Source organism: Melanerpes formicivorus, unplaced genomic scaffold (genome assembly GCF_026170545.1).
Source record: "Melanerpes formicivorus ecotype bairdi unplaced genomic scaffold, bMelFor1.0.p_v2 SCAF_3, whole genome shotgun sequence".
Lineage (NCBI taxonomy): Eukaryota > Metazoa > Chordata > Aves > Piciformes > Picidae > Melanerpes > Melanerpes formicivorus.
Genome location: NW_027142355.1, coordinates 16,353,002 through 16,366,318, shown reverse-complemented (window position 1 = coordinate 16,366,318; position 13,317 = coordinate 16,353,002). Strand labels below are relative to the sequence as shown.

At 36.1% G+C, this 13,317-nt stretch overlaps 1 protein-coding gene across 1 annotated transcript in view; it reads left to right on the top strand.

Annotated features, from left to right (window-relative positions):
* The window catches only part of HGF (hepatocyte growth factor), a 66,591-nt gene that overhangs the window by 12,500 nt on the left and 40,774 nt on the right, over positions 1–13,317 (top strand). Inside the window, 4 exon segments of the mRNA XM_068167782.1 lie at positions 2,770–2,909; positions 2,911–2,936; positions 8,810–8,922; positions 9,518–9,632. Coding sequence (XP_068023883.1) covers positions 2,770–2,909; positions 2,911–2,936; positions 8,810–8,922; positions 9,518–9,632 — 394 coding nt within the window.

Sequence of the window (13,317 nt, the reverse complement as noted above, 5' to 3'; positions counted from 1 at the left end):
ACTCTAATGGTTCTAACAGTCCCACCACAGATGCGTTTGGCTTTTTGCCTTTTGGATTATAGGCAAGTCATAGAATGTTGTTGTTTGAAAGCTAAAGTAAATCAGACTGTTATGAATTGCTAAATGCAGAATCAAACCCATAATCCTCTTTGGACAACCACTAGAAAAAGAAGGGGGGGGGAGGGGGGGAAAAGACAGAACTATGAACCATATTTTTCAGGCAGAACAGAATTTCTTGATTTTTTAAAAATCATATTCTTGCATGTTATCTTGTGAGTTTAAGAAACTGTTATCACTGAGAATTAAGATAACAACACTCATTGGTAGATGGTAAATGTTATCACCAGGAACTGAAAGAGAATACTTTGATATATCTGTGCAAATTACTATTTCCTTTTGACATCAAAGTCTTGGATAAGACAGTATGGGACTAACAAGTATGCCTTGTAAGATAACAGATTGAGAAATTTACCACAAAAGCTTAATAGAAGTCTTGTTTTACTGTGGCTGCCCTAAAGGGCAAATGCAATCCTTTTCATAGCACTTTGACTCTATCACAGGTACAGCAAAAAATAAATAAGCGTAGACACAATGGTTTTCTATAATAGGGTTTTGACAGTTAAGGTGAAAGTGTCTTCATAGCATTTCCCTAAACATAATGATCTCATCCCTGGAGATATTCAAGGCCAAGGTCGGCAAGTCTGTGAGCAGCCTTCTCTAGTGGACAATGTCCCTGTTCATTGCAGAGAGATTTGGACTGGGTGACGTATGGAGATCCCTTCCAACCCAAACCATTCTATGATTCTATGATTCATTTAGTGTGCATGTTCACTGAACAACTATAAGACTGAAAATGCTGAAGATAACAGAGTGCCTAACACAGTGCTAAAATGGTTAGCATCTGATCATTTCCTCAAAAGATTCTTCATATAATAATAACCTGGATTTGGAGGTTGTGTTATGGTTTATTCCGAAAATGTTCATAGTTGCAACAAAAATTGTGATCTATTAAGTGTAAGGCGATAGCATAGCTCACCAGCAGTTCAAAAAGATGGAGAGTAGGATGAAGTTACGATTCTTTTATAGGGACCATGCAGCAGTGAGATTCTACTTCTTTGAGGTTTTCTTCTTAATATCTTTTTTTTAAGGCTGAAGCTTGATGAAATCTCATTTGAATGTGTTTGGTGTATTTTTAGGTTTCTTAAGGATAACTCACCAGAAGTGTGATTTACTTGAATCCAGTAAAAAAATGTGAGCTTGCTTAATGATCAGGATGGAAGTTCTGCAAAATGAACACTCTTCAAGCCCCCTTTGGCTTTCCAATATGTGGAGTTGTCAGTAACTCCTTCAGAGTCTCAACTATCTCAATTTACAGAGTTATTCTGAGCTTCTGCACAGAGTGCACCAAGCAAAAGTTAACTGACTTAAGCACACTGCACTTGCATGAGGAATTCTCTGTTCAGAGTAAAACAACATTTTCCTGAGGTTTCATAGATTTGAAAAACTCTGGCTAAATTTAATAAATTGCTCCTGAGCATTCATCTTGTGTCATTGTTGCAGATTCTCTAGAGAAAAACAAAAAGACAGCTGTGAAAACAGTTATACGGAAAGAAGTTATGAAAAACACTATTACCTACTTTGTAAATTAAGGAGGGATTCATTCACCTAACCTTACCTGGATTAGCCATCTAATCCAAAATGTTTATCTGGAATCAGTGAGTGAAACAGAAGAAACAGATCCAAAGGGCAATTTGTCCTTCCTAAGTTATCCATCCCTCAGAATCACTCTCTAGAGATGCTCTTCTGCCCTCGTTGACAATGGAGCACTCTATGTTGTCAAACTGGTTTCTATGGAAAAAAAATATTAAAATTACATACATATTTACAAAATTGTGTGTTTCTCCTGCAGAAATCAAAGATTTTCCTCTTGTGCTTTTGTCAAACATCTCTAGCAAATCTTCTATGCCTCATTTTACAGTCTTTCCTCTGGGCCTTTCAACAGAGATGTGGAAAACTGATCAGTGTGCTCCTTTTTTCCAGAAATCTGCAGCAGTGCAGGCTGTTTCTGTGCCATGGTCCTCTGCCTCCCCTCATCTTTTCTGTAGGCTAACAATTCTAATTAAATCACATCTAAACTGGACACTACACTCACACTAAGTCTTCAGTGTAGCATAAAGGTGGAGAAACAGTTATTCTGTGTTACTTCCAGGTTCCACTTCTTTTTGCAAATTGTGGTAGAAAGTTTGCTGTTTTATGGACAGTTTATCACAGTCAGATTGTGATTCTCTATAACATTTATATCCTTTTCTTTCTGATTGTATGCACAATTTGTCCATCCAAAGCAGACCTCTGTTCCACTTTTCTTTTTTTTTTTTTTTTTTTTTTTGTTTTTCACTTGAGTTTTTCAGGAAAATGTTTATATAGATCTCAGCCAATTTGAGTTGTGGAAAAAAAAGAAAAGTTACAAAGGTTGGCAATTTCCTTTCACTTTTCTAGCATTCTAGCATTCAAGTCTTGATTTGAAATTAATTTTGCTATATTTCCTACCATTCCTGTTTTAAGAATGAAGATTGCTATCCAAAATAATAAAATATTCTCAAGTATCTGCTTGTACCTTATTTCTTGTTAATTTCTCTATGCTTTTACATATCAGTGTTCTTACAATTTCTAATTCGCATCTAATGACATATAAAATCTCAGTGCTCTACTTTACAGTGTTGTGGTTTGGTTTTTTTTTTTATTTTTTCTTTTTTTTCTCCCCTTTCTTAGATGGTAAAGGAAGAAGGAGAAATCCTCTTCATGATTTCAAAAAAACAGGAGAGTTGATGCTTATTAAAGTAAATAAAACACTGGAAGTAAAAACCAAGCTGCTAAATACCACTGAGCAATGTGCCAAGAGATGCAGCAGGAAACAAAGGCCTTTCATTTACTTGCAAGTAAGTTATATATCTTTCTTTCTTTTCTTTTCTTTTCTTTTCTTTTCTTTTCTTTTCTTTCCTTTCCTTTTCCTTTCCTTTCCTTTCCTTTCCTTTCCTTTCCTTTCCTTTCCTTTCCTTTCCTTTCCTTTCCTTTCCTTTCCTTTCCTTTCCTTTCCTTTCCTTTCCTTTCCTTTCCTTTCCTTTCCTTTCCTTTCCTTTCCTTTCCTTTCCTTTCCTTTCCTTTCCTTTCCTTTCCTTTCCTTCCTTTCCTTTCCTTTCCTTTCCTTTCCTTTCCTTCCTTTCCTTTCCTTTCCTTTCCTTTCCTTTCCTTTCCTTTCCTTTCCTTTCCTTTCCTTTCTTTCCTTTCCTTTCCTTTTCTTTTCTTTTCTTTTCTTTTCTTTTCTTTGCCTTGCCTTGCCTTGCCTTGCCTTGCCTTATTTTTTCCTAATGAAAGCTTTAAAACAACCCTTTTACTGAAGATCTCCTTGCAAATGTGCACAGTGGTAGTTTGTACAGAAGGCATCCTAAAGACTGTGCTCTTTGATTTCCAAGATCTTGTTCTACCTGTGCAATGGGTGTCTTGAAGTCTTTTCTGAAGCTTTATCTGAGCTGTTTTTTCTTAGCTTGTCCAATCTGTATTTTTTTCCATAACAGCTGAAAAAATGGACTTCTTAAGATGTGGATGACTGCACTGTAGTGTTCAGTGAACATTTCTAAGATTTTTATGTCTCTTATAAAATGGTTATTGTCACACATCACAGCTGCAGTATTTCAGCACCACTTCAGACCATATTCTTTCTCCATTCTTTGCACATTATTCCTGTTGAAGTCAATGGGAACATCACACATGGAGAACAGATACACGCACTGCTGAAGTTCACTGACAAGTACTATGAAGCTGATACAATGGAATCAAAACTTCTGGGCTGCACAATCACTACAAGTGTATGATAGCTATTCTTCAGCATCTGCTGTCTCTTAGAAACACATCATACAGCTAATTGCTTGTCTGCCATATACATACTCTCTACTATTTTTTGGAACAAATCACTGTTATTCTTCCCATGTATTAGACTTAAATTATCCCCCTGGCCTCTCTTAGTCTAGACCTTTAGCAATAAATGAGAGGACATGAATGCAGGAGGATTTTGGAGAGAATGGATGACTTCTGTACTGGTGAGTACTGGGCTAAATATGAGCCTGATGTCGGCACATAAAAATGTTTTGACAACTGCTACAAATGGAAGCTAGGACCAAATATGATAACAAAAGCTCTTCCTTGGCAGAAAAGGTCCTTGACTATAATTTAATCCTTGTTTAAGCCTTTAATTCCAGTGTTATAATGTTTAATTTTTATTGTTTTGTACTTTGATTATTTATATATGTAAACAATGAGCAGAGTTTACTTAGTTCTGTGAGAAAATATTTTCCAGACACTAATATTTTTCACATGGTACAAGCTACTCCTTTTCCTATTGGCAGAACTTCCACAGATATCATTGCCAAGTGGATCAGGTTGTATTCAATACAGCAATAGATCCTTGAGTTCTGAGGGTCAGCAGCATGGAGTTGTATAAAATTACATTTCACGGTATTAAAAAGTTCTGAATTATGTCAAGCAAAAAACAATCCTCTATTTCAACAGCTGCTTAGGAAAATTGTCTCAAGCTAGTTGTAGCTGCTGTATTTTTTGTGTGCTGAAAATAAGAAGTAAGTTAATTTATTTATTGATTCTATTTTACATGACCAATGATCTACAATCTCTCTGAATTTTTATAACTTCCTCATTTGTGAAGAATTTTTTTCTACTGGGACAGTGTCTCTTGCATTCATTAAGGGGCAAATTCTCCCTGCCTAATCAGTCAGTAAAGCAACACAGAGGAGCCATGAGGGACTTTGAGAACAGAGCTAGGAAGAGTCCTACTCACAGATAGTATAATTGCAATCAGTCATGTAATTATTTTGCACTGAAGATGAAAAAGAATTACAAATCTGACAACACATGCTCTGAATTCCCAGTTTTCCCTAACAATATTTTTCTTAATCAAAGGAGCACTAGTAGCAGAAATGTAGGTTGTTAGGTCTTGCCTGTGCTAACACTATGGAGCAGAGCAGGAGGGCTGTTCTATATCTGGGAACATTTTTGTGAATTCCCATCTGGCCCCAGATGAGTCCTATTGTAATATGCACAGTTCTTTGATATTACTGTAAACACATATTTGACACGTGTTCCCTCTTAAAGGAATCAGTTATTACCAAAGCTTCCCTTTTATTCCTAGGGTCCCCAGTCTTTAACTTGATACCACCATATGGTTACTACAAGGTAAAATTTGTTGCTAGCATAAATTAAAACCAATTAGTTTACTGTCTAATGTGGGAGTATTCTAAAATAAGGAGAGAAGTTAACATAAATGTCATTTTAAGTACTTGAAATACAAACTTGGATTTTTCTTTTTTTTTATTGACATTTTTGTGTCTTGATTCTAATACTCCACATCCATGCAGTTGTCTTCCATCCCTTGGGTCACAAGGCTGATGTTTAATTTTCTGGATGGAAACTCGATTTATTTAAGTATTAAGATAAAAAAAAAAAATAGAAATGCTTTTTAATCTAATTGGGACAATGGTGCTGGAAGGTGCAACATCTGGACTTGTGCCCTGTGAGGTACACAGGCAGAGAGTTAGGTTTCTATTCTGCTAGAAAGTGGTAAAGTGGCATCTTGCATGTACCGCAAACTTACAAAGGATCTGCAACTCATTATTTCCTGGAAGGGAAAAAAAAAGACAACTTCAATTTGCTTATAAGTTTCTGTATTGCTTGCAAGTAAACTTTTAGTATTCTATTTGATAATCATTAATCCTTGCTGGTTTTAACTGTAACACCTTTTTATTGGAGCTAATATATGTCACTTCTCAGAGTGTTTTCTTTTCTCTTGCTGTCATGCTTGCATAGATCTTGGTAATTTCCAACTGACTTAGATTTTCACCTTGACTTCTTTCTTCTTCATGACACTATTTCTAAAATCCCCATCCTGCTTAGACACTCTAACCTTGCCTTTTTGACTTAATAACTGTTATTAACTCTAAATCACTCAAAATAATTCTCTTTCCTGCCTCCTCTATCAGCTTTGTTAACCTGCTGCTAAGCTGTTCTCAGTCCCTTGTTTCACCATCGTTTGCAGTCCATTACTCCCACTGTTTTCCTTCAGTCATGCTTGCAGCTTTCCCCACTACATTTCTTACGGATGAGAAAAAAGTAATATACTTACTCTTTTATTTGCTATACAAATGATTTTTGCAGGCATGTCACTTCCTTAACTGCAAAGCCATTCCTGTCTTATCCTCTGCCATATGCTTAATTTCTGCAGTGTTTTTGTAGTTGCACAGAAGAGGATTCTAATACAGACCACAGGGTTTCAGTATCTGATCAGAAAATCTACTATCTCAGTACAAATGGTGACACCAGAAATTGTTGTGATCGGCAGTATCAGTAGAAGACAGTCCAAGAATTTACTTTAATATGTTGACTTTGGAAGTGTAAAAACCCTCCAGATTTGTGTCCAAGAAAAGATTGTTATAAACTTTTTTTGTGCAGAAGTGGCTGAAGCCAAACTGGAAAGAAACCAAAAGGCAACTGAAAAGCAAAAACTGAAAGAAATGTTTGTAAACAGTGCATCCTGCATTCTCACTTTAGGAGGGAGGAGGGGAAAAAGAATGTAATTGGAAAGGCATAAAAGGTCAAGGATATTTTTATGGAGATGGAGATAGAGGCACTTGGATACGCTCATATTTGAGAATCAGCCAGGAGAGAACAGAAGGCTGAGCAAGGGCAGAAGGATGAAGGTTAGCAGGTTGGAAACATTTGGAGTCAACAGAGTAGAGCGAGCAGTTGGATGAAAAATCTGTTTGGTGATGGAGACGATAATGAAGAGGATGTTTGAAAGAGAGAAGAGTGGGGAGGTTGGGTAGGACCTTGTAATATTTTTAACTGAAGCCAGGAAGACTTCACACAGAAAAACTTGTATGATGAATTAAATGAAGATGGAAGAACTTTGAGTTGAGGGATGCAGAGCTCAGGAATATGGCAAGGATGAAGTTTAGAAAATGTATGGATGAAGTGTAGGAAATCTGTGTGTATTGGATAATATCAAGTAGTGTTAAAATGCATACTCAGGTCAGAATAAAATGCATTAGAAGGATTGAGATTACTAACAGAAAGACAATACAGAGTCCTGCATCTGGGGAGGAAAAATATCAGGTACCAGTACAGAGTAGGGGTCATCCTGCTGGAAAGCAGCTCCACAGAGAAACTTGGAGTCATAGTAGACAGGAAGTTATCCATAGAACGGGAATGTGTCTTTGTGGCCAAGAGAGCCAGTTGCATCCTGGGTACATTAAGAAAAGTGTATCCAGCAGGTCTATGGAGGTTCTTGTCCTCCTTTGTTCTGCTCTGCTGAGACCACACCTGGAATACTGTGACCAGTTTTGGGCTCCCCAATTCAAGAGATCTGCAGACAGGGCTCTGCTGAAGAAAGTCCAATGGAGAGCTATGAGGATGATTGCAGGACTTGAACATTTCTCCTGTGAAGAAAGATTGAGAGACTTGGGGCTGTTTTGTCTTGAGAGGAGAAGGTTGAGAAGAGATCTTATCAATGTCCATAAATATCTGAGGGGTGGGTGTCAAGGTGAAGGTGTCAGGCTCTTTGTGGTGGTGTCCAGTGATAAGAAAAGGAACAGTGGGGACAAAGTGGATCACAGTTTTAACCTCAACACTGAAAGACATTTCTTTATGAGACGAAAGTCTCCTTCTCTGGAAAATTTCAAAACCCACCTAGATGTGTTCCTGTGCGACCTGCTCCAGATGATCCTGCTTTGGCAGGGGTTTGGACTCAATGATCTCTAGAGGTCTCCTCCAGCCCCTAACATTCTGTGATTCTGTAAAGTGTAGACTTCATGATAGGCTAGAGACAATAGGACCATGTCAGTGATTTGTTATTTGTTTCTAATGAGAAATTAAGAGGGGAAAAAAGTTTTTATTTTTTTTGGGGGGGTTGTGGTTTTTGTAGTTGTGGTTTGTTGTTTGTTTGTTTTTTTCTTATTGAAATAACCATTTCCCTCCCTCAATTATGTTTTTAACATACTTTAAAATATTTTACCTATGCTGAAAGATTTTTCTTTCAAAAGAAAGAAGAAAAAGATCTATTGATTTCGTTTAAAATATTGGAATTATTTTTACTCATCTGATTTTTGTTTCTCTTTTTTGTCCCACAAAAATCCACTCAGTTCAGCATATGTTGTAGTCTATCCTTGAAAGCGATTAAAAAATAAGAGAAAGAAAGAAAACAAAAGCAAAGCAAGGACAAGTTGTAGTTACATTATCACAGTTTAGGTATTAAGAAAAATAATCTTGTTTTTAGACAGCTCTGTTGTTCCAGGCAAGAAACAGACTCCTTGACTTCAAATCTTCCTCAAGCTATCAGTGTGAGGTACTAAGTATTTCAGAGGCATACTGTAAGCACTGCAAAGAAGTCGTCTTCTGTTTTCATTTTTCTTTTTTTATTTTTTTTTCCCAGAAAGCAGCACAACTGGGGACACAAATGCTGTCTCAGTCACATTTATCTCACTTTTAAAACAAAGATCTTTAATGACAAGGGAACTCTTAGATTAGTGTGAACAACCAAGCTTGTATTTAATGTAATGGCCACATCAATTTAATTTCTTTGTTTCTTTGTTCTTGTCAGCACAGTTGTGGGTTTAAAAAGTAATTTGGACTGTTTCTCTGACTTTCCCAGTAAAAATAAATCTGATGTCATTGCATGCTCCTTGGCAGGCCATGTGTCATTATTATAAACCACACAGAGATTTTTTTCTCATCCAGATTTTCTTTGCAGGGCCTTTGCTTATGACAGAGTTACAAAACGGTGCCATTGGTTATCCTTCAACAGCTTGACAAATGGTGTGAGAAAGAAGCAAGACCATGCGTTTGATCTGTATGAAAAGAAGGGTAACTGATTTATTTACTGATTTTGTTTTTCCAGTTATGGAGGGCAAAAAAAAGCTGAGGTCAGTCAGTGACTTTCTGGCTGTAAGAGCATCCTGGGTATGGGATGGTTTTAAGCATTCTGAAAGCTGTATCTAACGGTTTTATTTACAAATACCCTGGGTTGACTGCCATGCAAGCTCGCCTACATACTTGTTCTTGCTCTGTTTTCCAACCTGCATATTTGCTTGCCATCATACGCACTAAACTGAATTGTTACTTTAGTTTGCTGGTTAAAAGATCAGCTGTATGAGTTACTGCTACTGATTAATATTGCTTTTATTCACCTCATTAATGAGAATGGGGACTTAAGTCCTCAGACCTCTGATCAATCAGATATTGTAGAAACATTTTCAGTAGATTTCTTTAAGGTGTTAACAATCCATATTTTGGGGGAAAAAAAAGAGACAAGAGTGTATGTGGACAATTAAAGAGTGTTTTGAATAATTATTTAATTAAAGGTTATGAAAAAAATACATAGATTTTTTTTGTGAAAACTGATCATGAGCTCTAATTACATTAACCAAACCTCTAATTTTAATCTTTTGTCTTTCAATAGACTACGTCAGGAATTGTATCATTGGAAAAGGAGCAGACTACAAAGGAACCATATCTGTTACTAAAAGTGGTATCCAGTGTCAAGCCTGGAATTCAATGATCCCCCATGAGCACAGGTAAGAGTTCAGGAGCAGAGACAATGGGAATAGTGCCCAGACAGCTTCCATAAAGTCAAACTACTTTGACTTATTAGCAGACAAAGAATTTATGAGAACACTGACCTTAGACAAACAAATCTCTTCAGTGCATTCTCGCTTTTCCCCAAAGAGATGCCTCTCTCCAGACCCCAGAAAATCCTTACCTTCTTAGAGTTTCTCCAAAATGGTCTTTCTTAATGCCAGCCTGTGTGTCTGGATCCCTTTCTTTCCTTTGTCAGGTTTTGGTTTTTTTGTTGCTTTGGTGGTGGGTTGTTTTTGTTGTTGTTCTTCTTCTTCGTTTTCTTTTTATATCCTTTTGATCTCTTAGCTACTGGCAGAAAAAAACATCTGCACAATTTCAGCTTGGAGTCCGGATGTTTATCACTTTTTTGTAGTCAGCTCCCAGGAAATGGGTAATTAAAAATCCCCACTATTATGAAGCAAGGGATATTAGCCTACCTATTTGATCAGTATCTAATTGTTGTTACTATCTTTTGCATAGTTACTATTAATTCTCTATTATTTGTAGACTATGTTAAACTCTATAAAGCACTTAGACCAGGAAACAAATATGTGGCAAAGACTGAATAGATACTGAAATCCTTTCCATCAGATCATACAAGCAATTACTAAAGACATGCAACTGCTGTGAAACTTAACTTTTCAGTTTAAGACCTGATATAGTGAGGAACTGAGGTCCTACCTAAACCTTGAGAGTAGTCTTAGTTACAACTATACTGGCTAAGGAAAAAGCCAAGAATTGAAGCCAGTAAGAGCAATGGTAAAAACAGATTCAATCACAAGTACTGGTTTACTCTTTGTGCCATTTATCTTTGAATCTCTTTGTATTGATTTTAGCCATTTGGATAGTAAACCCTTAAGAGCCAAAATCAAATGTTCTCTAACCATAAGCTTCCTAGCCACATTGCTGACCTTTCCTCCAGAGTCCCAGAATCAACACTTGGTTTAGCAGCAGCCGATCTGGAGATAGCTACTGAGGAACTGGGCTGTGTAGTGCTGATCATGTCTTGACCAAATCTATCCAGTGTGCAATATGATGTCTTGGAACAACACTAAAATGCAAAGGATACTTGGATTCTCTGCTCTTATGATGTGTTATAAAAATGAGCCTCAGGCTTGAACTTGGCTGGACTTGGCTGCTTGTAATATAGATGGTAGTGTGTCTGATTTTCAGTGTGAAGCTCTACTCATTCTTAATTGTGAACATATGATAAATACCACCAGCTCCCACAGCAATAACCTCTTGAGACTCAACACCTTGAAGTATGCAATCTTCATGTTTTAGAAGTGAAAGAATCCTCAATAATTACAGACTAAGTAAGAATGAGCATTTATTCTATAAAATATGCATATGGCTTTACATAATTAATGGCAGAAAAATGTTTGCATAGTTTATATTATCACTAAATTGCATTTTAATATACAGCATACACAGTTTTATCTAATACATTTGGACAGCTGCTCTTGTATGCTGGATTTTATGAGAATGACTTTTCTCCTGCCTTGTGCAATAAGTTTAGTTTTTAAAAGGTCACTGGATAAATGAGGTGGCTGCATGCTAATTTTGTTTTTCAACATCAGAAAATATGATTTCATCATCAGACATGAGGGAGATGGGAAGAAGCAGACAGTAGTGGTGTGTTTGGAACTTATTAGTATGAAAGGCTTAGATTTTTAGGTCAGTTTTTCTCAACATCTGATTATCACAAAGTCCCATTGGAAAATAAATTCCCTTTTTCATATTCAAAGGAGAAATGTACTTAACTAATTTTTCATTATCCTTCTAGACAGAATTGAAATAACTTCAGACTTCAAACTTGTGCTTGGATTTAACCAATTTTATTTCTATTTATTTGTATTCTGGCAGAACCTGGAGACTCCCAGCTGAAACCAGGTTTCTATTATTTTTATCTCCATTCTAGTGTAGATTACAGGATTACCTTTTTCTTTTCCTTTTTTTTTTTTTTACTCTTACTAGTTTTTTTATCCAAGTGCATAACAGCAGTGCAAAAAGGGTTCAGAGAGAAACGGTCATAGAAAAGATGCGTAATTCACAGGCTTTTTGTTAGTTCTCATAACTTTTGCTGTGGTTGAACCTGTTTCTACCATTACTCTTACTGGATTCAGTTTCTGAATTTTTGTTTTTGTTTTTTTTTCCTTTTATCAATGTTTGAACTAAATCAGCAGACAGTTTAAGGGGTGTCTCTTTCTTCATTTATGGATGGCTCTTTAGGGCATCTCAATCTTTCCTCTCTCAAGAATGCTGCTTTAATACCTGTTGAAACCATTCTTATATCTGACACAGCTTGAGGTTTTAGTGATAATCATTTAGAATTTATAGGGTTTTTTTAAAGGCTGCATATATGGCATAATTTGAAATGCCTTTTCCCTATATTTTTAATGCCTGTGATTTCTAAGAAGAAAGATTTTCCAGGAGGAAAATTAAATTAAATATTGTAATATGCACTGACAAACTACTTTAAGATATACACAGGTTGCAAGGTCCCAACAGAAAATTTTGCCCAGGGCTGTCTTTAGCTACACACAGAAATGGAAAGGTTTTTATTACAAGACTACAGAGGAACAACAATAGGAACAATTTTATAGGGATGAAAAAAATTCTCTTCAAGCACCAAAAATAAGAAAAACACTTTGAAGTAGTGCCTCCACATTACATTGACTAGAAGCATGATGTAATTAACAGAGGTATTTTCCACTTCAGTTAGTTCAAAGATTCACTAACTTGAGTAAAATATTATTAAAATGCCACGTGAAAATTTATTTTTATTTCTCCCTCTTTCTGTCTCTCTCTTTTTTAAAATGTCTAAATTTATTCATTTGTAACATAGAATTTGCCAAGGACAGTAGAAAGCATGCATTTCTCTTCTGCATTTGTATATAAATTAAATCAACATCTGTGTACAAATACTGTCCCAAAGGCTTTGTTTAGTTTTCTAAGCTGGAAGTGTCTACAATCTTCTAAAAGAAATTACATGAAATTTTGAGCCTTTTTCTTTTTTTCTAGAATACAGATATCTTTAGATTCCCTTGGTGAAGAAAATAACCCCCACTAAAACAAACCAACCAGCCAAAACACAACAGAAAAAAAAAAAAACAAAACAAAACAAAACAAAAAAAAACTCAATTCCCCAATTAAAATATTAGGAATTTTCAGACTAAAACATGTACTTTCATGGGGATGTTTCCACTAGAATTTACATATACTTCAATTAAAAGAACGGAACACACCTTAGAAAGCTCCAAAACTAACTTTATTGAGGCAAATTGCAAGTTTTGTGTGACCTCCTACGCATTTTGCCCTGGTATTCATTTACAACAATATTTGATGTGATTTTTATTTTATTATATTTAGAGATTTAGCTAGTCTTTAAGCACCACTGCAATGAAACTAGCAGTGAAATGCTGCTACGTTTTGCTTTCAATGTTCAGCCTGAGTGTGGTCATGAGCTCTTGCAGCGGTATTTAACAGAAACAGCTACTATGGGATTAGCTATTCCCTAGTTTGTGGGGGAAAATCACTCCTATTACTTTTATGTATAAATATATAGAGAGACAGACATATATCTCTCTGTATTAATGTGTACGTGTGGGTTTCTCTAGGGGTAAGCACACAGTTTTACAG